Here is a 27,635-nt window from a genome sequence, read left to right on the forward strand (position 1 = left end):
GCATCAAAGCGTGGGTGTTCGCGTTACGCGAATATTTTGCTGGAAAACAGCAAGCACGCACGTGTGTTGCGTTATCGCATCGTGGAAGGACTCGACACGAATTGCAAATGCTAGTCGATTGCGACGTCATACCGTTGATAAGGATTTTTCCAGGTGCGACGGGACCGTTGCAAGTAAAAGGCGTGACGAGTAAAAGACCTGATTTCAAAGAAATTTTTCGGCATTTACTAACGTTACGCACATGGCGTTGACCTGCTAATTATGTATCGTTCTGCTAATTAAACTGGACCTCCTCATGCGTTATGTGCATAATGAAAATTTAACGAGGCCATGCAAGGAAGCATTTTGCATTGCGCCTTAGCGTTGTATAGACGTACTATTTATTGACTACACTGAGTAAGAAAATTTTGATATTTTATTACAAAAAAACTGTTGTTGGTGTGAGATAAATTAATAAATTCATCAATGCATACTTATATTAAAGTTTTAATGTAAATTTTAATATTTAAGCTTTTAAAAAATGCATAGGAATTTCGAGCTGAAAATTAAAGTTATAATTAAACCTATAAATGTCAATTGACAATTTTATACCTATTGTCTGAATTTTTTAAGTAACTTCGATTAATTCAAGAATCTATAAATAAAACTAAATAAATCTTTCTGATAAAGGTGAATATACGATATGTGGCAACAGTTGACGATTTGCCAAACACGTGGATGCTTCAACGCGAGAATAGATGCGTTCCATCTTGAAAAGAAAATCTTTATAATAATGTACCATTTTCATCCAATAAAGTAGCGCAAATAAAGTACTTTATTAAATGTGAAGGATTATATTGTTTTTTACAAGAACGATCGCAGGAATATTACGTTCCAATTGCGATATGAATCTGTGCAATCATTTTCGCTGTTGGCAAAATTTGAAACCAGCATCGACTCTGATATACATCGCAAAAACAATTTGTCTTAATTCGATAAATGTCATTGTACAAAAATAAACTAGAAGCGTTCTCTTTATTATATTATTATTACAGAGCTGTTAAACACAAAATTATATTAAAGTTAAAAATCATCTTTTTAATTTTTTTAAATAATTAAGATTAATTATTTATGTACCGACATTTTTATCATTAAAGTAATTACAAAATTGTAAAATATTGCAAGAGATGCAACACGATGAAATAGTTTTAAGCAACACTGAAGGAAATAATCTTTATTTTTAAGCGATTAAGCTATCTAGTGACAACACGTGTAGGTACCACTATTAATGATGATAGCGTTGTCAAGTGTGAGTTTTTAGATACAAGGTGTTCATCGAATATCTCAAATCTTATCTGGTTTCTTATCAAGCAGGAAGCGCCCTTCGGTTTCTATTCAACGGTAAATATTTGACTTTTTCATCGACTATCTAAAATTATCCCTTCGAACAACTGCGGCTGTGCACCGGCAATTGCGAGTTCTGTTTACGCGGCTGCATCCGTACCATTGCGCGCGATGCAACTGGGAAATTACGACGCGATTTGTTTGCAGACTATAAGGCGAGAGAGAATCGGATTTCGCGCGCAGGATGTTCACGGCTTTCGTAATGGGCCATTCGTGGTGATTCGACCGAACGACGACATCGATGAGGGCGGAAGACGAGCATCCAATTTGGATTTCCGCGAAGTGCATTCGCGTGCGATTTGTCGCGTTTAAATGAGGACAAAAACCGAGAAAATCGTCCATGAATCCTTGGCCAACGATCCAAGAGCGACAAACTTGCTTGCAAGCCAATTTGTTTTCTTCTGTTTATGTCACAAAAAATTGCACAGTTTTCCAGCAATTCCTGTAGAATATAAATAATATCAAAGTAGTATAAGAGCAATACATTACTAGCCAAGGCTAGTATAAATCAAATTAATGAGTTAAAATTATTCTAAATTTATCACTGTTAAAAAATAATTTGCCTGTAAATATTGATAATTTTATGTTTAAAATTAATGCGTGATATGTGAAAGAACAAGATAATTAATTACTCACATTGTGTATAGCAATTAAAATTAATCGCTTATAGCATCAGGTAATTAAGTTAATTAGTTATGGTAAATTAAATCCCCCGCACATGTAACATCACTGTGTGTTCTCAGGAAAGGCGAACAAAGAGTCAGTGATTAATTTACATCGTTTTGACAAGAGTTATGCATATTTTACGCGTAAATGTGGCACGAATTTAAATTCCCGTGAGATGAAAACTCGGGATTTTTGGCTGCTCTAGCGGACCAGGTGATATTCGGGAGAGTAAGTAAGAACGTAATAAGAAAGGAAAAGAATGCGGAGAGAGAGGCAAGCACAGTGATGAGAGATTTGCGTTACGTAGGTGTTTTGGCTCAACTCTTTTCGAGCGAGAGGATGACATTGCACACGATACAACGAATGCGAAACAGAATATTAGCAGACGGACGATTACGCTCCGTGCATTCTTTTACTGTATATAATTATAATTCTTAAATATAAATCTAAATAAATATTCAAATATTGTGAATAAGTATTAGATGTATATTACGTAAATTTTTAATTTATAAACAGTCCCCGATTCTTCGCAATTTCAAATACCAACGGAAATGACTTAATTTGAGAATAATTATATTTTATATTAATTTATATCTAAAATACAAATGTTACATTTTTGAAAAATTGACGCATAAATATCAATTTTAATATCACTTATGATAGAACTCGCACACAAATGATATTGAAATGATACGTAATGAGGATAACGCGGATTTGCGAAACATCGAGTCATGTGGCGAACGGTAGCGAAAGAAATGAGAAGAAAAAAAGTCTCAGCGACTCGACGAGATGCCACGGTGAGAAATAAAAGCGATATTTTTATATCCACGGGAGTAAGCTCGGTGGCGCGCGTCCGCCACCGGGCCTCAGCCTCTATTAATATCCACGGACTGGGCTTCCTCTCAGGCATTCGTAGCAAACTCTCTTTGCGCGAACAGCAACGGCGAGATGTGATTGGCCGCCGGAGGAATGAAATTTCCTCGAAAAAAATTCAGCCAGTCGCAATTTGGAAAAAAAATCATTGTTAGTACACATCTAAGATATGAATATAATAGCGTATTCGATCACTTACGTTACACTAGAATAGTGCATACTAAAAATTGCATGAAATTCACAAAATTAAATGTATATAAACATTTTTAACGATTAAATACCCAATAATGATATTGTTACGTTATTTAAGAGAATATACGTGCATTATTTTATTCTAGAGTTGCACTCTGCGATTTAATACATCACAAGAAATTTAAATAAGAACATCACATGTAATTGCTGCATCGTTGAAGATGGTTCGAATGGAGCCGAAACGTTCGATCGATATTGTATGTAAGAATTGAAATATACTATTGGGAAGATCAAACCAACTTCTGCGCTATTATTGCTCTCAATCGCCCAGAAATTTGTGACTGATGATTGTTGTATTATTTTATTGTTAAAGTTGATTATATTATGCCACTGCATTTGAATACTTTATGAAACAGTTTTTAATAAGCAGTAAACTAGTGTGGTACGAATTTATCAGAACTATCACGAGAAATAACATTCTCATGATAATAAATCTTACGAAAGAAAGACGATTGATAACAACGGTACGTATGTTAATATAGAAATCAAACTATAAGAGATTCTTTTATTAGAATTATCGGACAATATTGTCTTGCAAATAAATGAAAAGTAATGTAGAAGAATTGACAATAAATATTAAATTAATTAATTCTTGAATCGTCTAAACCAAATAAAGTATTTCTGAAAAAAATTAGTAGAAGCGACTAACAAATCGGCGGAAAACTCAGCGAGTGAAATTGTATCTCGATGACGAAGCCGAAGATTTCAGTACACTGTTGTCGTAAATGTCGATTCGATTTCGAGAATGGGGAGATGATAGTGGGAGGCAATCGTGGGAAACTTGCCAAAAGTGTCGTGGCAGAAATCGGTCTTCTCCCATTTGTTTGTCGTGGCCATACCACCTCGTGAATCCATTGGTAACGCGACACCCCCATCGCGTCGGCGGTTGTGTCACGATTACGACGGCGGATAGTCGAACTCTGCGTTGAACTATATATATACATTTGCGAATCCGCGTCGTAGAAAAGCAGATATCGGGCGCCACATGTCTTGGTTGCGCGCGTAAACATTTGTTCGATTTTACTTAGTATTACTAAAAGCATGCGAAGGCAATGCCTGAACTTTCAAATTAAACTACTGCCAATCCAAACCAAATTTGAAAGCTGATTATATTTTTCAACACATGCATTTACAAAATTTCTATTTTTTTGTATTTGAATTATAAAATTTCTGTTTTTTTTTCAATTCCAAATATTTGGCATATTGAATCAATAAAATATTTTATTTAGTTTAAAATTCTTCCTTGAAAATGCAATAAAAATCCTCACGTTTTTAGTGGAAAAATTTAATCAAAGTTAATAAAAAAAATGATCTAATGGCTTAGGACGCTCGAACGGAATACAAGAGATCCGGGTTAAAGTCCCGGTCGAGGTAATATTTTTCGCAATAAATTTATTAACAGTTTTTAACTTATTAACATCTTTATAATATATGATGCTTGATGGTAGCATCAAATTATTAAATTACTTGTCAATTTAATTCGCGATCACTAGAGTAGTTTTAATTGCGTTTATTTAGTCCGGAAAAATAATTCGGCGCGCAGTTTGAAAAAGACTACAATATGATATATATGCAAGTACATATATAGTATATATTAGTAATTCAAGATTGAATTATTTTAAGCAACGAAGATCCAGCTTCGACCGTAATAGGCATTTTAAATTTCTAGTATTGATTGTGTTTCTCACATATACGGTCTAAAATAAAGATATTGTTTAATAAAAGAAATCTCATAAAAAATTATATAGAAAACTGGGACTCGCTTGGCACATTTCATCTTGTGAATGATTCAACTAGGTGAATAATGAGCAGGAGAATTCACATCTAAGCACATTCAACGATGCAATCCGAGATGAAATCATCGCCGTATTTATGCTGAGTTGAGTTTATGTTAAAACGCACGTGACAAACGTCATCATTCGTCACTTTTACGGACGGTTTTTGACATGAGCTCATCATGTGCCGGAATTCCTGAAGTTATCAGAATTCATTCATCAGACGTGAATCATTCAGGCACCGAAACGTACCTTCGCGTCCACGTATACTCTTCCTTTCGCTGCGGTCGTCGACGCGTATATAAATATTAGCTTAAATGCTTCGAGGAACCTCGACGGTCTGATGAATCAAGTGACTGAAAACGTTTTCAGTATTTTTTTGTCCATGGTAGTCGAGTAACTCACCCGCGCTTACGCACAAACAAACACTCGCGCCGTGTTTGCGAAAACCGATCTGCTCCCTGCTTCGCGAAATAATCGCAAATGGATTCGTTCAGCTTGCAACGGAAACATTTTCGTTCTCCGAAATTGCAATATCCCACTTTCAGGCTCTACCTTTTAGATTTTGTTTTCCTCTAAAAAAAATTTAGGAGACATAGAAAATTCGAAAGCTCGCGATTACTATGTAATAATAGGTGTTTTCCAACAACGTACACAGGTGACACAGTGTTACACTGCTCGACACAGTAAAAAAGCTAAATACGAGCGTAAAATATGTCAATGTTACCAACTTTAAAAAAATTATTTGGTAGCCGTATTTATTTTGTAATAAAACCTTAAAAAATCGTCAATTCTGAAAAAATTATAACTTAAGTCTAAATAAAAATCGTAAATCTATTATTGATACGCTAAATATAATTATAAGAATAGAATGTTACCCTATGAAACTAAACTGCGTTTCAACAAGTACTTTACACAATGGAGCACAGTGTAACGTCTCTGTGCCTCAGCTGGAAAACAGCCATTACTATGAAAGAGAAAAGAATGTTATTTTAGAGAAAAGTTAAATTAAAGAGATTAAGGCTGGGTTGTTCTATCTTTCGATAATCTTTAGCTCACTGTCCTACTCTCTTATTCTTTTATATTTTACTCTTTTACTCTTTTGTTTATCTAATAAATAAATAACCATATAGTTTATCTAAAGATGGAACAATTGGCCCTAAACAAAATTAATTCTGCTTCAATCTGCAATATCGGAATCTTTCTCGAGTGTCACACGCGTTCGGCACTGATCTCGAATGCATTCTGACGGTATACTCCTCTACAATCCTTTGTGATTCCTCTCAACTGTCTCCTCCATGTCATGCCGACTCATACGCACCTCTGAGAATCGATTCAACTTTCACGGTCCCGTTGACCTCCGTTTTCTCGTTTTCGTCTCCTGACACTTGGTATTCCATGTGTGATCATTATCGCAATTCTCAGATTATTCTCAATTTCAAATCTTTTCGTACTAATATGCATCCCTATACGAGAATTAAACTTAAAATAAAAAATCAGAATAATCCAAGAAATCTCTTTTAGAATAATATTTATTTTAAGTATCTATCGCGTAGAGATCAACATCATCGATATTTAGCACTTTGCAAATAAAACCATATGATTTTTCGCGCATTGTATACGGATATGCATTCGTCTATTGTTATATTTTACGATAATAATAACGAACAGCTTGTTTGAAGAGATAAGAGCAATGTGCTTGTGCGCGGTCGACCATGCGCCGATAATTTCGGTCTGACGTTACTGCCTATTTCTCCTACCACAACAGTCGGCAAAGGCATTTAGCTTAGCTTCTCTTCGATATTTATTTCGTCATCGCCGCATCGATATATTCGACCTCGAAGCGAAATGACTCAAGCAATAACAAAGGTCGGAAAACTTATTCCGTCTCTTTCCGCGTTTAAATATATTTAAATATAATACAGAAGTATTAATATAAAATATATTTCAAAATAAAATCATTTTTTGCTTATATAATTCTATGAAATATTTATGATTTAAAAGTTTACTTTTATTACATTTAATCTACTTCTTAAATACATTTTTATGTATATGTCTGTATAATTAAAATTAAAAAAAAATTTAATACTGCAACATTTACATCTACTGTCATAATATTATTATGTTGACGCATTAACGAAATTTTAAAATGTTAAGATATAAATCTCAGAAACTAGAACGTATGACAATAATAATAAAACATTAACATATACAGTTAAATTTAAAAATGAAATATTCTCATATATATCAATTACGATTTAGAAGTGGGCTAAAAATGCGTACGTTTCAGAGTTTCTCTCGATGCATCGACAAACCACTGTGTGCAGACAAATGTGAAACGCGTCTCGCGTTTCTGCACGTTTTGCCGGTATAAAATGCAACTGGTTCGCACGAGTGCGTTCCTTGTCGGCGCGGCGTTTTTGAGGATATTGCACGTATGAACGAGCCTTAACAGTCCTCGTCCTAAGCTTAAGTGAGACAGAGAAAGTAAAGGAGAGACAGAGAGAGATGGAGAAAAAAGAACAGATGCATTCCAACATGGGAAGGTGGGATGGATCCGTCTCTGATAACCCGCCCATTGGAATGCGTACCTCGTACACCTTGGTGTATTCTCCCTCTCAGTTTCACTACACACCAGTGCATCTACCTTCACACACATACACATACACACACACATACATATATACATGTGTCGCGCATATTCGGCAGTTATTTTTAGAGCAATTTTAACAGGCGAACATGTGGTAGTGTTTCGAATGCAATAACTGACATCCGAGAATTTATTCGTCGGGTAAATCGCGAGATCAAATATGTGGCATTGATTACAATATAATTGTTCAATTGTATGTATGCGTGAGTATAATTTTCCAATATAAAATAAAAGAGGCGCAAAACGCATTGTGAATATGAAAATTTATATGAAAGCGAATTTAATTCGTTATATTGTTTATATTTTATTATTGCATCTATTGGAAGACAAAGAATAAAAATATACTGCAATTCATCTTATTAACATTGCAATATTTTCTTTAAAGAATAAGTGGGAAAGAATTAATCAAAACCGTACACAAAAAAGAATTCCACACGAAAAGAACGATTCTGCTGAAAGATCTAAAATTTTGCTGGATACGGATCTGAAAATAATTTTGTTGAACCATCAAAATAATTACATTAGAAATTGAAAAATGATGAGCAATGCTGCAAAAAAATTTTGATACTCTAGCAACCAGTTTGTATTTCTAACAAAATTATTTTCAGTATCCAGCAAAATTTTATATCTTTCAACAAAATCATTTTCCATGTTAAATAAAAAATATCCGTTCACATTGTAATCATGAATCAATTTACACAAATTCAAGATATACTCGTAGAACAATTTGTTTTAATTCCCTTTAATTCGTTAATTCTCAGAATGGAAAAAGAGAGATGTCGCGAGTAATTTCTCGATTCTTTACGAACTACGTTTCGCGGAAACGATCGTTGCACGTCCGAAGACATTCCTGCGCGCGTTCATTCATCGACTCTCTCGCATTGACGCCGCAATTACCCGCTGAATGGAAACGATTGCGGCCGTGGACGTGTCGCGTGCATCGGAACGAGCTTTTGATACACCTTGATGCATTCTACTTCTCGGCTGCTGCTGCGATTTGATTGCGAATGTACGTAACGACCGCAACGTGTTCGAGGAGGTTATTTTTAGACCGGTCCAAGACTATTTTTAGAAGCGGCCTGCCCACCGGCAGCTTAACCCTGACTTACGTCCCTATGTCTTCGTGGACACCGCAGGGACACCGCGAAGATCGGTGGACCATTAAGCGCATCACCCAAAAGACATGCGGTCGCCAGAAAATGAGCAATGCACGAAACACGCGGCATACTTTCCGGCCACATTTAAATTTTTGACATTCAATCCCTCGTCGCTAAGTCGTGCTGCTCGTTTATCATGACTGTTAAATTACGATATATATATAATGATTATTATTCATTAATGATAACAGCGAAAGATAAAACTAATTTTTTATTATTCACGGACATTTTAACGACATAAAATTGTACTTTGTTAAATTATATTATATCGTCTTATTTCAATTAAAGAACTCATCAAATAAAGAACAATGTTTGGAACAATGATGTTTGGAAAGTGCACGTACAGTATATACACGTACTTATAGAGAATATTATGATCGTAAAGATTTTAACCGTCAAGATCGTTTCAAAGTCGTGTGCTTTAGACTATCGGAGTTTATCGAAATCGAAGACGAGGCTGAACAGTAAAACTAGGTATTACGATCACACAGGGCGATGACGCAAGCTTTCGAGCTTCTATTTGCGGCAACTACAGATCAAACTATTCTCTCAAGCTCATGTTCTGATTTCGCACTGATGTGATGTTCTGCGTATGTATGTCGAAAAGAGTGAAAATCTTGAGATTAAATAGCGAATTGTAAGAGATAAAGAGAATCTAATCTTAAAGAGATCTCAGAGAAATCTTAACTTTAATGAGAAAGATTAATGAAAATCCGAGAAAGTAACAGATGAGATTTTTAAGTATAGCGTGCATAGACGCCTATATATTTTCGAAAGTGGTATTTTTATGACTGCAGACCATTCTATTTCTTTCCATTAGACCGTTCCAGTAGCGCGTTCCTTATAGAAATAAAAAAGTTCCGCATTTTTTTTTTAAACCAAAATTGAAAAAGTAACAGCTGGAACTATGTTTAAAAATGATTGTAGAGCATAGAATTCTGCTAGAACTAATGGGAAATGTTGAAATTACAATAAATTATCAGCACGACACTTTTTCCAAGTGCTGTGGTATCTACATTTAAAGTCTATTAAAATTGAGAATTGTTGGAATTTTGTTTTCAAATTACATATATATATATATATATATATATATATATATATTGTGTGTGTGTGTGTATATATATTCTTGATCTCAATCTAGATCTTTAAAAGAAACATTGCAAATTTGTCGGAAGTATAATGCCTCCGATAAATCATGCAAGGACACTTTTATTTCTTCTTAGTATCTATTCATTAAACTGTTCACTAAAATAATAACTTTGGAAATACTAATATATACGATTTGCAAATAAACAGTAATAAAAATTCGCTGACATAATTTTCTTCGTACGCCATCATATTTATGATTTATAGAATGCAAAATATATATCGTGTCATATGTATTTCCAACTGCCTACGAAGTGACCCACTTTTCGAGGAGGTGAACGAAATAAACTCTATTTCATTGGGATATTTTACGGGAAGACGATTGCTCCAGTCGTGCGACTAATAAAAATAACGACGATATATTACGACACATATATTTATAGAGAGAAAGAGCTGGAGGCCACCTTCGTACGATTGCTTACAATAAGGTCGAAGCCTATTAATTATTTCCGATGCTCTGCCAGAATATCGAAGAATTATGATCGACTCAATAACGTACCGCTCGCGTGTATCTTCCCTTACTACTCGGTTATTATATCTGTCGCATGTAATGAATAATGTATTTTTGTCCGGTGATTAACTGTCTAAACTAATTTATATTGTTTTAAACGTGATCTTGCAAAACCAATAAATGATTTGTAAAAATACGAAAAAACATTACGATGCATTTTAATTTAGTAAGATAATTAAAAAAAAATTATCGATTGTCATTTCAAATCATTTTCCTAAAATATATATTCAATATTTTATTCAAAATTGAATATTTGCATTGTTTATTTTCAACTTTCTCTACATATAAAATATTAAAATTATATCACTTGTACAAAACATCCGATAAACTAATTAAATAAAGTCAATATTAGGTAAAGTTTCATATTTTTACATTTTTACGTCAATAAGCTCACATAAATTCTTCGCTAGATTTTTATTCGTGATATTAGTCGACGCACAGAAAAATCTTTGTTAATATTGCCCTCATCATCATCGAACCGAGTTCGTAATTAGCACGCTCGATAAAAACGCCGACGAAAGATCGTTCACAAAAAGGACCGCTTGATTTTTTAATTTGGGCGCTCTTCTGTTTTCTCTCAACTTTCTTCACCCCATCTCCTTTTTGTCAACCATCTCCCTGCCCCCCTCCCTGACAACAACACTGTCTTTAACGTGAATGGATGCAGTGTCCGACATTCGAAGCGTAATGACGCGCGTGCACTTAAATATAGTGGTTCTGGAGTCTGGACTCTGGAGAAGAGAGGAAAGTTTCGGCGACGTGCCTCATAAAAATAAACCGGAGATTCGAGACAGGAGTTTTAAAAGTTGCAGCTGATCAAGTCCTTCTTTTATTATATTTTCAGATTAACACTGCACTCTAAAGTGGATTTAATACTAAGCGGTATTTATATGTAATTTTCATCGTGTGAGTGTTAATATTAACACCAGGTTAATATTAATACTAATAGTGAGAATTATATAGACATCGCATAGTGTTAAATCCATATTAATCCATACTAATATTTTCTAGAGTGCATCTACTTGGCTAATGTATAAAAGATATAGTTGTAATCGACAACGATGTAATGATAATTTGTTAATCCAAATTTTTCTCGGCATAAATACGAGTCTGCTTTAATTGCAGGTTAACAGTGGTTCTCCGGCGGAAGCTGCCGGTCTTAAAGCTGGCGATGCGGTTATTAGAGTCAACACCACTGACATGTACAATTTGAGGCACAAGGACGCGCAGGATGTCATAGTCAAGGCCGGAAATAATTTCGAAATAACTGTCCAAAGGTAAGACGCTGAGCATAATAAAGTTTGATAAACGAATGATTCAGTATTTAAAAATATACTTCAATGATCTCGGCTTGACTTACGTCAAACATTAACGTCTAATCAACATTATTGCGTTAATCAGCAAAAATATCACGTCATTCATTATTCTAAAATGCTTCATTATTATAAAAGTATCACTAATCATATAAAAAAGAAGCTTCAATTAAATTAGCTGAAACTGTAATATTTTGTAAATTATGAAATGCTGTTTAAAAGTCTCCATATATAAAAAGGACAGATTTTAGTGCAACACACGCCATTTGAAGGCTGCTATTTTAGATTTAATGAAAATACCTTTATCTACTAAACTATTTATTTTTCGGTAACTATACCTTAATACTTTAATGCATAGAATAATGAATCACTTGATGAAAAAAAAATATATTTGCTTTTTAAAAAAATTACGCAATGTGCAATATGCAACTACATATCTTCTTTGAGAAAATAATTATATATTTTCTTTCATTAATTGATCCTCTTTATTATTTTATGTATAAAAGTATTAAAGTACAGTTAGTAAAAAATGAATAATTTACTAGATAAAGAGATACTTTTCGATTATATTCAAAATCACAACTTCCAAATAGGACTACAACAAAATTTATCCATTTCATGATTACGCCTATAAAGATTTTTAAAAAGCATTTTATATTCTATAAAATATCTAATTGAATTAAAATTATTTTTGTATATGTTAATACAAAGTCCTTTAAGATTCTTATAAAAAATAAAAAACCAATCTCTATTTACATAAAATCTCTGCTTTCATAAAAAATTGTTTAATTTTTTGCATTCTGAACAAATGTACGTTATTTTCGTAATAGGAATGTTGTGTTTTTATTTAAAAAATTGCGACCGATATATAATTCGAAGCCCACCGCCGTGTTTTAACGGGCGATAAATTATCATTACAGAGGCGGCAGTACCTGGAAACCGCATGTGACGCCCGCAACCACAAGTTTACCGTCTCCGATGCACACCGCACCCGCGAGTAACATCACGCCAGTCACAAAGACTTCTTTGGCAGCGAAAAAACAGGACGGACCTCTCATCGGCAGCGGACACAATTTCAGCCCCAAGCCATTCGTTAGTATCGACCGTTAATCCGCATCTGCCCGTTGCACTGATTCTGCAACAAAAACACGAAAGGCAGTTAGTTATTTTTCTACACCGGAACGTAATAATTTTCAGCTGAACGGCACCGGCGACGGTCCAATTAAGTCCATCGTGAACAAACAGTACAACAGCCCCGTGGGGATCTACAGCGAGGAAACAATCGCGGAGACACTGTCCGCTCAAGCGGAGGTCCTTGCCGGAGGTGTCCTTGGGTAAAATCGCGAAACTGGATTGAAGAGAGGAATAATTAATGATGGAATTAAAATATTTGTTTCCTAAAATTATTCTTAGATCGAAATTACACGATTAAGATCAAATTTTATAATCATTATCAAAAAATATTCTTGCGAGTATTAATTGAATAATACTGAAAGAGTCCATGAAGAATGAAATTATACGATATATTAGAAATCATCTAATTCCTCAATTACTCTCTTCAATAAGTGTTATTAATCAGTTAATTTTGCTGGTTAGCTTTATGAGCGTAAAAAAGGTTTATTAATAAATGTAAATATTGCAGAGTAAATTTCAAAAAGAATGAGAAGAATTACAATGCTGAGAACAGCGAGGTTTTCAAAATGGTCCAAGAAGCGGACAAGGAGCCAAAGAGCCCAGAACCTGGTTAGTAACATTCTACGTAATATAATTTCTGAAAAAGTTGTACTCATTAATATTAATGTATGTAATTAGTTTTACTAAGTAAGTACATATACACAAAAGGTATACGAGATCGCTAAAGAGCGTATATTGCTCAAAATTCATGTCCGTTTGGGTATATTAACATTACTTGTTAAAATCATTAGTCTACGATGCAACTTAAATAACTTTTAATTTTCTTAAAAATATTGTAACATCAAACTTTTATAGTGAAATTTTTGCAAATCGAATAATTTGTTATTTATCTGCTCTATGTTACTGCAACTATAATCTCTTGATTTGCAGTATCTACATTTGGTACATGGAAGATATTTTGCAAAATTACATAAAAAAACAAAAATCTATTTAAAAATTATTCTACCTAAAAATTTATTTATTTGAAATAATAAGTTAATTTTGAATCATTAAATAAATTTTTCTAAATTTATATATCTAAAAAATCGATGCCTTCTTCGGCTGGGCCAGAATCGGTTCCAGCCAACCTGTTGCATGCCGATACGATAACTTGTTTGCGAAATAGCGGAGCCAAATGTCGTGAGCGGCGTGATAACGCCATCCTCGCCCGCCCTGGCAGGACTGAGGCCCGTCCAGGCGCCGGAAACGAAGCCACAGACACCGTCGACGCCGCAAACGAGTCTACCACCAGGACAGAACATTTGTGCCGAGTGCGAAAGGCTCATCGTGTAAGTTTACGTACTCGGGACGCGTTTTGGTTTTTATTTTCAGAGGCTAGATAAGGCGAGAGGAGATAGTGCCGACAATCACGATGGTATCCCACGACAACAATCGCTTTCCATTTGCGTATCGAATGTCGTGCGAATTTTCAGTTTCTCAGATTAGAATTTTACAATTTATGAGATTTATATCTATTTAATATCTATATTAATTTAATTCTTATATATATAGATAAATTAATTATATATTAAATGAAATCTGTGGAAGAGTCTCTTTTGGGTTATTTAATAATCATGGTTTTAATCTGAGAATGTAAAAACTCGCATGAATCGGCGAACGCGATCGCCTTCGTTGAGCAGTCATATTTGATTCGACACTTCCCCGTTGCTGCCCAGTTGTTATGGCGCTTTTTCTCTACTTCCATGTCGTAGTTCCTTCAAGGACAGAATTTTACTCCTCGGTGAGCCACGCGGTTGGCGGAAGGGCCACTTCACCGAGGTCACCTACGCCTCTGTTTCATGCTATGGGCGGTGGTGGTAGCGCACCTGCCGATAGCAGGCACTTTGTATGGATGGACGAATCGTATGGGAAGAATCGAGAACCACAACCGCAAAAGCAGGAATCTTCTGCCGGGTCGGGCTCGTCGACACCGGGCGGGGTCGTTTGTAGCAACTGCGACCGAGTGATCGTGTAACTATTTACGAGCGAGACTCTTGCCACCCTTGTGCACGAGACGGCCACGGCGGGTTTCGTTTTGACGTTTTTAAGGTGTTGGCATTCGCATACCGAGAACGATACGATGCGAAAGTTTTTAGAAACTATTAACTGTGATGGTTCAGATTCTTAGAGAGTCTATCAATCACAAAAGATTATTTATATTGAAAGTCGCTCGAGCTTTTTTTTTTAATTATAAAGCTAAGTTCTTGTTAATGATAAATTTGCAAAAATTATTTAAACAAATTATTAATAAATTTATTTCAATAATAAATTAAATTTTTTTAAAAATAAATTCATATAAGGTTATCACCCTCAACTTTTGAAAAAATTAACTTCCTATGGCTCATTTGATTACTCATCGTTTGCACATTTCGTATTTTCGTTTGCATACTATAGCAATTGAATGAGCTATAAAAAGTTAATTTTTCAAAGTTGTGGGGCAAAAACTTCACACACAAGTTAAAAATAAATCATATTAATAAAAATTTAAGTTGAGCTTAATAAGATATTTTTTTAATTATAATATTTTAATAGCATTAGTCTGTTTCAAATATTAATAATGTTAATAAGTGTAAAATATTATACAAAATAATTATAGAAAATAATAATAGTAATTTGTAATTATAGAAAATAGTAAATGTAATTCGTAATCTCATCGTTCTCAGAGTTGACGATTCATACGCCTCGTACAATCGTCAAAAGCGACGCCGTTCTGAGTTGCTCGATTGTCGTATGCTAGTAGTCATCTTGAAGATTCCGATTCGAAGAGAACATGTGCACATCTCTTTTTCTTCCTATTGTACTTAAATTATATACAGTTATAAAAATGTAGAGTTGTGTCATCGAATTATAATATACAATAGACATTTTATATCGAATAACAATAATATCAGCCCAATAATAAACGGGAAAATCGAGAAATTATACTATAAATAAATAATACAAATTTACGTAACAATTTCATAATTTGTAAAAATTAATTTACACGATAAAAGAAGTGCACATTTATCTCCTTGATTATGTGTTCGAAGCACGCCTTTCTCTACTGCCACTTTTTCGTCAACATCGCTTGTTCAGGAAGAGCAAGCAATTCGATCGTTATGCATTTTTGTTATCACTGTTATCTCTGGAAGAATTCTGATCATTCAAGCTTGTAGCTTACAACCTACTGGAAGTCGTATCTGGGCGAGATGAAAATTTCTCACTCGCTCACAGCTTGAATGCAGCCCTATCTAAATGTCTCTTTATTCTCTGCACTTTACTCTCTTAATAGCACCTTTCGCGCATTTATAGCACACTGAATGACTGATAACGTATAAAAAAAACTGCTTTCGATGTTGTGAATATTTTTGTGGATTTTTATTTTTGTCAAATTTTTTTAGAACAAAATCTTTTTGTGATACTTTTCTATATCTAATTTTTTTCTATGCTCGACAAGGGAAAACAATCTTTTTTTGTACAAAAAAATTTATAGACCGACACATATTTTACGACCGACAAAGACATCTAAAGTTATACTTGATTTTTCATTATTTTTTGCAACATTATAGATGTTATGTTAAATATATCTATTTTTTTCTAAGAAACAAACCATAAGCTTGATTACTATACTATAAAGAAATATAATATTACAAACACAATACAATCCAACATTATTCTTCAAAACATTCATATCTTATCATCTACCTATACGGTGTTATATTTTTTGAGATATTCACTCCGCTACAAAAATCAACTTTAAGTACGTTTTAGTAGCTTTACTTGTTTCATCGTTTTCATTCGAATATAATTTTCACGGAAATCATATATAAATAATTAATTAATAGTTATTCCCGGCCTCCTTCGTCGAGGTATCGAGTTTCTTACGTCTCCTTCTCTCCTTTTTCTAGAGTGAATAGTAATAGAGTTCAAAACTCATGGCACATCCGACGCGCCATCACCTCGTTTATTGTTGTTACATTAAAGAAAATCAATTACTGCACTGAGATGCAAAATAATCGCGTTATTAACCTACTTATTCTTCCTCAGAGGTGTCTTCGTCAGGATCAAGGAAAAGAACCTTCACGTGGAATGCTTCAAGTGCTCAACTTGTGGCACGTCCCTAAAGAATGTCGGTTACTACAATATCAACAATAAATTATACTGCGATATTCACGCGAAACTCGTCGCTAGGCAAAATGCTCCGGCTGGTCTTGTACCTCTTACTATACCACCGTAAGTTATATTAACATACAATATTCGTCTTAGGCCCAGTTTCACAACTCACGGTTAACTCTTAACCGAGGTTCAACTTATTCATTGTCTCTTTCCAATTCTCGAATTGGAAAGAGATGAGAAACAAATTGAACTTCGGTTAAGAGTTACCCGTGAGTTGTGGAACTGGGCCTTAAATGTTACACGCTTGAAAAATTTAATACAAAGTTTTATAAAAAATAAAGATAAAAAATTACGATTATATATACATATATATATATATATATATATATAACGCAAGTAAAAATACAAATAAATGTATAAATAAATAACGAATAAGTTAGGATGTGATAATGAAATGCAAATAATTGAAAAGGTATATCCTTTACGATTCGACAGAGGTGGCAAAGCACCAGCTAGTACCATTAGCGCGGCATTGGCGAGTGCACCTTTATCGCCACCCCTCAGCAATCATGGATCGTCGCCTCAGCCATTCTCCGTGAGTTGCTTCATCATAATTTGATTCTCTTTACGAGGCATGGTCACGAGCGGATTTTTTCGCGCACGCATTTTCTTGCCTGTTTTGGCATGGCTTATGAAGCGAGTATTTTGTATTGAACGTGTGGCTTTGCTGCGCGTGATTTCACGGAATTTCTTATAATCACGAATCGGGCGAAGGTCGCAGCGAAATTTCTCGCTCATTAACGATTTCTCTCTCGAATTATATATGGAGAAAACAATGGCATAGCATTTTTAAAAGATTCAAAATTTGAGAATAATTTTAATGATTAAATAGAAAAAGAGTTCGTTAAAATATTCATGTATCGAATATTTAAAAATGTATCTTCTCTCTCGTGGTGTATTTTGAATACTAATTATAAGACAATCGCGTTTATCCTTTCATATTCTTACAAAATCGACAAAAATAGTACGGAAATAATTTACGACTTTGAAATTTTCTCTTCACGATAAATAATAAAATATTTAATTATTATAATTTCACGATTATTGCACCATGTGCCACGAAAGATCTGTTTCCGACGAGCGGAATGCTCGCGCTTATCTTGAGAGTTTAACAAGTGTGGTCCTTGCTTGGCACTAATCGCTTTTCCAGGCGTGCAATCGTACGAGCCCCGAGTCCGGATTTCAGCATACGTGGCGATCAACTTCGAATACGAATGGATGCATCAAGAATGGTGAATGCAACGGAGAGTCGAAAACGTTCACGAGTACGATCACCATCCAAACAGGTGGCACAGAGGTTGGCAATGTGCTCGAAAACACTCGATTTCTGCATTCGCTCATGCTAACGTATCTTTCATCGTGATTTCCTTGTGTAAATAGTCATCAAATAATTACAAAACAAAATTGACATAATCTAGATAAAATATTGTACAGTAATTTTTCGTTATATGTTGTAATAGTATATCATAAAATATTGCATTATGATATATGTATATACATTAAATTAAATGTTAGCACGTCACATTTTCAATTTTGATTTTTTAATATAAAGAATACGGAACTTTTTTTATTTTTATATAAAGAAATGTAAAACTTTAAAAAATGCTACTAGAACTGTCAAAAAAAGTGTGTACTAGAACATTGTTTTTTTCATATTAATAAAACAATGACAGTTCCAGTAGCACTTTTCATATTTTTACAGTTCCTTATAAAAATGAAAAAAAATTCTACATTTTTTATATTAAAAATCAAAATAGAAAATATGAAAATTATTTGAAAATCTATATATCGTCGGAGCTCTGTGTTTAAAAATAATTGTAAGACATAGAACTCAGCTAAAATTAATGAGAAATATCGCTTGAATTATGATAAACTTTTTCTGTAAGTGTCGTGTTGTCTTCTACATATATTTTTTATGTAATATATATATGTGTACACACATATATATATATACAATATATATGTATATATAATTTACTACATTTTTCGTATTCATTGATTATACAAAACGAGAAATAATCTAAAAATTTGTTAATGATTAATACACTAATAATCATCAAAGAGTCATGTATAGTGAAGCAAAAATCATTATGATATTACTAAAATGTCTTTGAATTAGTCGATTACCTAATTATATTAATAATTATATTCGCGACCGAGACTATTTCGAACTCATGACTAATTAGTCTGTCGTAATTGGGAACGTTTCTGCCAATTCGTCTTTTCTCTCTCCCACTCTTTCCCCCCCCCCATCCCACATGACATCGTTGTATCGTTTTGTGCAGCCCACCACCCATTTTGGCACCCCGCCCGTCGATTCACCGAGCTTACGATCAGTCCAGGTAAAGTCCCAGCACGATTCGTAACTCTCTAATTGATCTCGATTGCCCTTTATGATCGTCAGTATATAATTTATCCCATAAAAATTGCTATTCGAGACATCGTTGCTTTGATTCAACGCGGAAATTAATTCAAATTATCATCGAGAATGTATTAAGATATCATAATTAACTATAAAGTGACATTTCATCAGTGGAAATTGTTAACCTTAGAGCATATTTCAAGCATAGTGTATCTTGATGTTTTCTTTCTATTTTCTCTATTATCAAAAATATGAAAACTTAAGTTTCAAACTGTTAAACTGTTTTCTTCTTTTTTTGGGCAATGAACTTTCAACTTATGAAAATCTAAATTCAAATTTGACATAATGTAAAACGCAATGAAGTTTTAAAATAATTAATAAATGTAAAGATAATATAGTTGCTTTAATTTACTTAAAAGTTGGTCAAAATTATTCTTTTTGTATAAAAAATAACAATTTTTTAAAACTAATGATCTTTATGCATATTCTTTTAATTCCGTGGTTCTAAATATAAATAATAAAAATTAAAATATATTAAGTAAAATTTTTAAACGGGTGTAAAATTACTTCATGTCATATAATATACACAGGGGTGTAGCAATTAATTATCCCGAAAATTTAATAAGTTTATAATCAAATTGTGTGCAATGCAATTGCTTGCATGTGACCTCCATAGCAGAAATAACAGTTTTAAGCACGGGAGGAGTACAATGTTCCTTGAGACTTTGTGCGATATGGGTCACTGATTAACCTATTGCACTTTTGCGTTAACAGGCGTTATCAAAGCAGCGAAATCTCGCATGTTCAGCTATATTTGGCACTGACAACCTTTTACAATCTGTTAATTCTGTGGTTGTGATTTTAATTTATACCTCGTTTCTTATATATAACAAGAGAGTCACTGCACTTTATTTATTTGATTCAAGAATTATCACAATATTCTAAAGAAGAAATAATTAATGTGAAATAAATTACTGTATTAAAACATTGTTTAAGTGCACAATGCTCCATTTTTTATATAAAAAATTAAAACATATATATTACAATAATAGCAATTAAAGAAGAAAATTTGTAAATTTACAGGCACCAACGAGCAACAATTTCGTTGGTCCTAAACCCTTTGGTGGATCGAGTGGAGGTTTTTCATCGAATTTGTCTCCGACTCCGACATTGAATTCCGGAAGCAATACCTTGCCACGTCCTCAAAGCCAGACTGTGACAGGTAAGTCAATCTTATTATGATAAATATAAATAGGTATGATATAAACTTAAAGAACTGATGCAATATAGGATAACGAAAGCTCGTGTATTTTTAAAAATCAGTGTTTGATAAAAAATATTGCAAAATTCATGCTCAGATTTGTATATTTATGTAATTCACGTTATGTAATATCGCTTAAAAATATTTATCTCGAGTATAAAAGAGGAATTAAGGTAATGTAGGATGACGTTAATTTTAAAAATGTGTTAAAATCTTTTCTACGATAAATCGAAATATTCAATTTATAAGCAACAACGGATAGAGAAAGACAATCCTATCGCCTCTTTTCTTCATCATTTTTTTGATTCGGGGAATTGCGTCAATTTTACGCAGTTATCTGAGAAGTTCGAAGGAGCAATTTCATAATCGATTTAAGATAATCGTGATCTTGTCTTTTGCGTCCTTGTTCTAACTCTGCCTTCGATTCTTGCAAATAGGTCGGTACTCTACCCTGCCAAAGCCAAAAAGTTCGCCTTTCAGAGGTACGACGAATAGATTAGAGCCGTCGGTTGACCGAGTTTCGAGCTTTGGCTGATACGCCTCCTTTGGCTTACATTCTCATATTTTATATCGCTCTTTCTCCCTTGCACGCAGTTCGTATATACATGTATCATTATATCGATCGATCGATCATTGGTCCTCGCTGGTCTATATATTGTGATGGTCTCTTTAAATAGTGATAGAGAGAGAAAAGGAGGGAGGTCTCATAGTTTCGATCGTCTCATTCTTGGCTCCTTATCATTCGTCGTTATCTCGACGACGACGGCGAACTCTGAGAGCTATGACAGTTTGTAACGACCTTTCAATATGACGTTTTCATCCCTTCTTACTTTCATACTTTAAAAATTTGCACGATACACTCGGAAAATTATTCGTAATAACTGTATCTTAATTATTTTAAATATGCCATTTTGAGAGAACAAGATCAAATTAGAAATCTAATATTTAATAATAATAATAATAATAATATTTATGTGCATTAAGAAAATAATACTCTCCTTTGTAATCTTTCTTCTTTTTAATAATTTTTATATGATACTTTTTCTTTGAAAAAATTTATGTAATATAAGTTTTTATATATGTAATATAGTTAATGTTTAATTTATTACTTCAGATATAATATAATTTTTTATATTAAAAGTGACTTTTTAAAAGTATTATTTTCAATAAAGAAATTTTATATCATTAATTTCATCACAGAAATATTATATTTAAGAAAACCTAGCAACTTTTCTGGAAAATACATAGATCGATCCCCATGTCTACTACAATTTAACCGCGTGTTATCGTGCTTTTTCTTTCCGCGCATAATCTTTCTTTTATCTTTTTTCAGCCGGTCCGTCTTTCAACCCGAAACCCAGACCCTTCTCCCTCACATTCGCATGAATCAATAGCTCTCAATGGCGCCGTCGTCGTCTTCATGCTGGCAACCGAAATGCAAACACGATCCAGATGATAAAAGTGCCAGACTATGATTTCACTACTCACGATTTTTCTTTCGAGTTTTTTAAGTAAATAATATGGATGAGAGAAAAGTCATCTTTAGTTATTTTGAAATATGTCTATCAGTTTAACAATATATAATATTGCAATGCTTATTATATTATATTCTGATCATATTTGGATTTGTTTTTGTTTTATCTTTTCCAAGAAAAAAATCGTGAGATAGCACACATCGACTTCTGCTATTTGATGACACATTTTGTATTGTCATCAATCCAGGGTGTTGAATAAATAAATGCAGATGCGAAATAAAGCACAAGTTCTTCGTTGAACGTACATCTACTTTGATTTTTTATACATTGCGTCACATCATCTCTTCAATACACGCCCATGAATTGACATTTACAGCGTTTTTCTTCGCTTTACATCAATGATCTCAAATATTCGAGGTGTATTGATGCTATAATACGCATTGTTCTCGTAGAATCTTTTTGCTACTTACGACCGGTTTGAAAGCGACGTTTAACACACGAAGGCACGCAGCTTTCACGCTGCTCTAAAGTATCAAGTATCGAGTGATTATCACAAGAAATGCACAGTTGTTGATTTAAATAATAATTATATATATTAAAAGATCTTTTCACGAAAACTAAATCTTTAATTGAATACCTTATAATTCTGCTTCTTTTCTTAATTTTGCATACCGGGCTGCGCTTGTGGTCCTCTTCCGTCGAAAAAAATCATCAAATCAAATAGAATTATTTATTAATTAAATTAATATAACTCTGTCCTACTTTGTCATTTTTTGAATGTTTTATTTTAGCAAAATATTTTACAAATAAAAAATTAATAATGTATTTTATAAATTTTTTATAGTAAAAAAGGTAAGCAAATATCTTTTATTTAAGATATATTTGCACAAATGTATAACGACAGATATAATAAATATATTTTTACTATATATAAAATATCGATAGTATTATAATAAATATTATTTAAAAAATATTTAATTACATTTTCTCACCTATGTTTCTTTATCATAATTACCAAAATGAGCAATTAAGATAAAACAAACTAATCAGTCTCTAATTGTAAGAATTATTTGTCAAGGTTAAATTATTTATTGCGCTTGCATATTTAAAATTTAAAATACATATATACTTTTATATATTCGGAGAGAGACCACGGGCGCGCGCGGTTCATCATGCTTCTTACTTACTGCAAATTTCTTTGTTTTTTGTCTGTTCTTTCTAACGTACCCTGACGAATCTAATCACTTATCCTTCCGAACGTGTGTATTATACACTTTTTGTGTGTCATGTTTTCTCTTCCCTGCAATTCCGGCGAGTTATCTTTATCGTCTATCGCCATCCCCATTTGCCATCTCAGAAACCTCCAACAGCGAGACTTACGAAAGATCCTATTATCACGAGGTCGTAGAAAACACGAAAGATCAGTCCTCCCGTTCCGGCTCCGTAAGATCCCGTCGGAGCCTCCTTTGGCCACCCCCGAAATCTATCGAAGATATTACATATCCCACTGCCAGTCCTCTATATATCAATCCGAATCCTATTCTCGATAAAAGGTGCTATCAAATCAAAGAGAAACGCGCTAGTATTGAGGCTTGCGAGCGAGCTTTGAGTCGTAGAACTGAGAGACATCGAAGCGAAAGCATCGATCGAGAGGTCGAAAGGGTATTGAGAGGAAACGGTCATCAACACGAAACTGACGTGATGGACCGGCTGAGTTGTCCTGGACAGCCAGTATATCGGCGTATCGAGCTATGGGACACCAATAGAACCTCTCGATCGGATGTGACAACCTCGAGGCCAAGTTCAACTGATAGCGTCCGAAGGTCGCTGACACCCACCAGAATCGTTCAACCGATTCCGAAACCGTGGACTGCGACCGTCAGCAGCGGAGGTACCAATCTCTATCAGCAGAGTTATGCAATATCGGCACAGCAAGAACAGCCTGCAGGACAAATTTACAAGAAATTTACGCAGCGGGAAGTTTGTCGAGAACGTATATCGGGCGGCAAGGAACATCGGGAGGAACAACGAGCTTACAGAACAGAGATCTGTCGAAGGGAGCAAATCTGCCCGAAACCGCCTTTACCCACACCTAAGCAAGAACCAGCAGAGACGGTTAAAGAAATAGACACTGAGGTAACCGATCTAAGGGGTGACGAGACGGATGAAGGGGAAGTTTCAAAGGGTATTCAGGGCGAACATGATCTGATCACCGAGACGGCCGAAGAGACGGTGGACGGTATGCACACGAAGCAATCGGCAACTTTTGAAAAGACCGTGGAGAGGGTGTCATCGCCGGTGGAGAGATATAATGTTCCGATGATAGAGAAAGCGGAAGACAAGACGGAGTCTCAGTATTTCGCGAGAAGAACTGAAAAATACATTGATCGAAAGGTGGAAGACGCAACGGAACGAACTGTGGAAGAGTCCGCCGAGATGGTTACGTCGGCCATCGACGCTCAGCAGATGTTGGAAAAAGCAAAGCAAGAGGAAGAGGAAAGAAAGAAAGAAGAGGAAGAGGAAGAGCGAAGAAAGGAAGAAGAAGAAAGAAGAAAGCGTGAGGAAGAGGAACAAAGACGTCAAGAAGAAGAAGAAAAGAGGAGACGAGAAGAGGAGGAGAAGAACAAAAAGCACGTGACTTTCAGTGCAGAGGATGAAGAGATCGAAGAAGTGCGAGAGCAGCCGCTGGGCAGGACTGTCGTACGAGAAGAACGCATCACAGAATCAGACGGATCTACTCCGGGACGTTGCAAAATCACAAAAGAGACATACGAAGAGATTACCGAAGAAGTGCTGGTTCAGGAACGCGTCAGAAAAAGAGGAGCCGTAGAAGACGAACGTAGGAAGAGCTTGCGTGAGCAAGTAGAGGTTCATCAGAGTCTTCGAGACCAACAGGCGCCGGAGAAACGAAATGTTGTCGCAAGATATGGACAGCAACCTCAAGAGACCATGGAGTCGTGTAAGAAAAAGGTGCAATTCTTGAAAGAGACGGAGACGGGGCCGAAACCTCTGTCTGACACGCCTGTAAAAAATTCCACACCCAAAGAGTGGAAATCCGAAATGGTAAACGCCCTGACAACTGCATCTGATCGTTCTTACACGCCGCTGAACGCCACTTCCAGCGTAAAAGAACTATATACCGAAGAAACAATCTACCTGGACCACAGATGTCGTCCTAAGGCACCGCCACCCAAAAAGGAGATTCGACCAATTTCACCTTTCCAGCAAGCATTAACGATAGCGCCTGAACGATGCTACACTCCTCTGAGTCGTGAAATCGGACCAGAAGATCAACAAATTGCCACTAGATCGCAGACTCCAAGTCTTCAGTTACAAAATGCCGAATACTGCCCACCGTTAGGTATTCTATACGGCAAAGAAGGGGAATCTTACGCACGAGAACAGATATATATGAAAAAAGAATTCAAGGAATCGAGACCGCGACCTTTACCTACTCCGCCACCTGATTATCGTCTGAGAGACTCTTCAGCGTCACCTGCTGCGAGACCTCAACCAGAAATTCTCAAATCATCTAAATCTTTTACAGCTAGTCTAAAAAAGCCAGACGCCATACCGGTCTATCAGAAGAATTTAGTGGCGATGAAGAAAGGACCTGTAGAGGGTCAGCCATTCGTTCCCAGTAGAACACCTACTCCAACGCCTCGCAGATCCAAGTCACCTGCTCAAGGACCGCCCGAGCCGCCAGCTTGTTACATAAAAACTCGAGCCCCAAGAGTTCGAGAGGATCCACCACCATCGAAACGCGGTGGAGCAGTGCATTTTCCTTCGCGTAAGACCATCTCTTACCATGTAGAGGAAGATACTGATAGTGGTCACAGGAAGCAGGAATATTCTGCTTCGAGAACCGTCAACTACGATGAGAAGGAGACCAGCAGCCTCAAAGCAGGTCCGACGGAGGCACTTTACGCCCAGTTCCAAGAAACACGGTGTATGACGAGTGAAGAAACTAGCGAGCAGAAAAATACTGCGACTCACGTAAAGAAAGCGCTTCAAGTAGTTGAAGATTACGAGAAATGTCAGCAAAAAGAGATATTACCAGCGGCATCACCGCAAAAGCCGAAACCAAACACTTGTGCCATAAGTAAGGTGAGCCATACAAAACCCATTTTATCATGTCCCATGACAACATCTGCGCCAGTTAGACCGACCTACAGTAGTTCCACCGAAGTGCGTCACGTGCGATATGAGACTCCTTCACCGAAACCATGTCCGGAAACAGGAGTGACCGTTCTACCTTGCAAAGCGCATTCTGATCAGGGAATCAAAGCCGGCGTCGTTGTAGTGCCCTGCGATGGTTCTCAGACCTGTTCTAGATCTGGAATCTGCGTGACAGCCACAAAAGATCGATCGGGCGTGTGCGTGTCGCCTTCGTTCGGTATGCGATCCGGTACCTGTGGTCAACCGTCAGGTACTTGCGGTCGCGAATCCAGTTGCGATTTCAATATCTCCAACTGTCCAAGCTCTGACATCTGCGTAACTCCGTGTGCCGACGGTTCTGTTTGCGTGGCACCTTGCAAAAAACCTGGTCCGAATCAATCCAAGGCAAATCTTCCCTTCCCTCAAATCCCGCTTCCCTATGAAGAAATTCCTCCACCAGCTCCTCAATGTTCAGCTCCTAGCTTCAAGCCTCGCACTAATCTGAGTGGTCAGCTTGCCCGATTGACTGCCAAGAACGGCCAATCAAACGTGCCCATGGTACAGCTTTACAAACCGATCCAGACCGAACCGATTCAGACTCAGACTCCTCCGGCCCAGAGTTACACCGAAGACACTTATTATCACACTCAGAGCTACCGCGAAACCCACTGCGAATCCGGCAATCATTGCCAGAACACTCAGAATCGCTGCCAAGACCAGATCCATTGTGATCCTTTTAGTGAAACCCAGAATTTAGTAGACCCACCAAATTTGTCGTCCCATCCGGATCTAGGTACTGGAATCGGTGGCCTCGGCAGCGCGGGTTCCAAGACCGGATCGTTCGCTGGTAGCAGTGCGCCCAAACGTGGACGGGGTATCCTGAATCAGGCTGTCGGAGCGGGATCGCGTATACCCCTGTGCGCTCACTGCAACTCATATGTCAGGTACTCAGGATTGTCCGGATCGATAACAACGATGTTTGCTACTTTCGTTGTTGCTTTTTGTATCTCGTCCTAGACATATATGTTTTACTTTTTACAAACGTTTTTTCTTTATTCGTATTCGTTTTCATATTGATGCTTGTACATATTAGTGTGCGTGTGCGTGTGTGTAAATCTATTCTTATTTTTTAGGTGTTGTTTTTATTATTCTTAGGGATATTTCCTATTTTAAATTATTCGAAGAATTTTTAGAAAAATTAAAGCAATCCTATTTTTGCATCTTTCATCTGCAGCTTATTCGAATTAGGTTCTCAGGCTTATATTTTCGAAGTATTAATTTACACAGTTGCTAATGCATTATTTTAGATGATGTAAGTAAAAATA

General features: G+C 35.6%; 1 protein-coding gene across 7 annotated transcripts in view; it reads left to right on the forward strand.

The window, feature by feature from the left end:
- Nucleotides 1–27,635, forward strand: part of LOC108760310 (Z band alternatively spliced PDZ-motif protein 52) — a 35,908-nt gene that overhangs the window by 6,580 nt on the left and 1,693 nt on the right. Inside the window, exons 2-13 of one of the 7 annotated variants that reach the window (XM_018506181.1) lie at nt 11,539–11,690; nt 12,647–12,818; nt 12,924–13,060; nt 13,369–13,469; nt 14,026–14,188; nt 14,622–14,870; nt 16,926–17,111; nt 17,490–17,589; nt 18,205–18,351; nt 19,340–19,396; nt 20,500–20,638; nt 23,510–27,254. In XM_018506181.1, coding sequence (XP_018361683.1) covers nt 11,539–11,690; nt 12,647–12,818; nt 12,924–13,060; nt 13,369–13,469; nt 14,026–14,188; nt 14,622–14,870; nt 16,926–17,111; nt 17,490–17,589; nt 18,205–18,351; nt 19,340–19,396; nt 20,500–20,638; nt 23,510–27,254 — 5,348 coding nt within the window. Of the gene's footprint in view, nt 1–11,538; nt 11,691–12,646; nt 12,819–12,923; nt 13,061–13,368; nt 13,470–14,025; nt 14,189–14,611; nt 14,871–16,925; nt 17,112–17,489; nt 17,590–18,204; nt 18,352–19,339; nt 19,397–20,499; nt 20,639–21,114; nt 21,160–23,509; nt 27,255–27,635 lie in introns of all 7 variants that reach the window. The other 6 variants (XM_018506179.1, XM_018506176.1, XM_018506177.1 and 3 more) reach the window with 6 other exon arrangements.

The sequence above is a fragment of the Trachymyrmex cornetzi genome, unplaced genomic scaffold (genome assembly GCF_001594075.2).
Source record: "Trachymyrmex cornetzi isolate Tcor2-1 unplaced genomic scaffold, Tcor1.1 scaffold223, whole genome shotgun sequence".
NCBI lineage: Eukaryota > Metazoa > Arthropoda > Insecta > Hymenoptera > Formicidae > Trachymyrmex > Trachymyrmex cornetzi.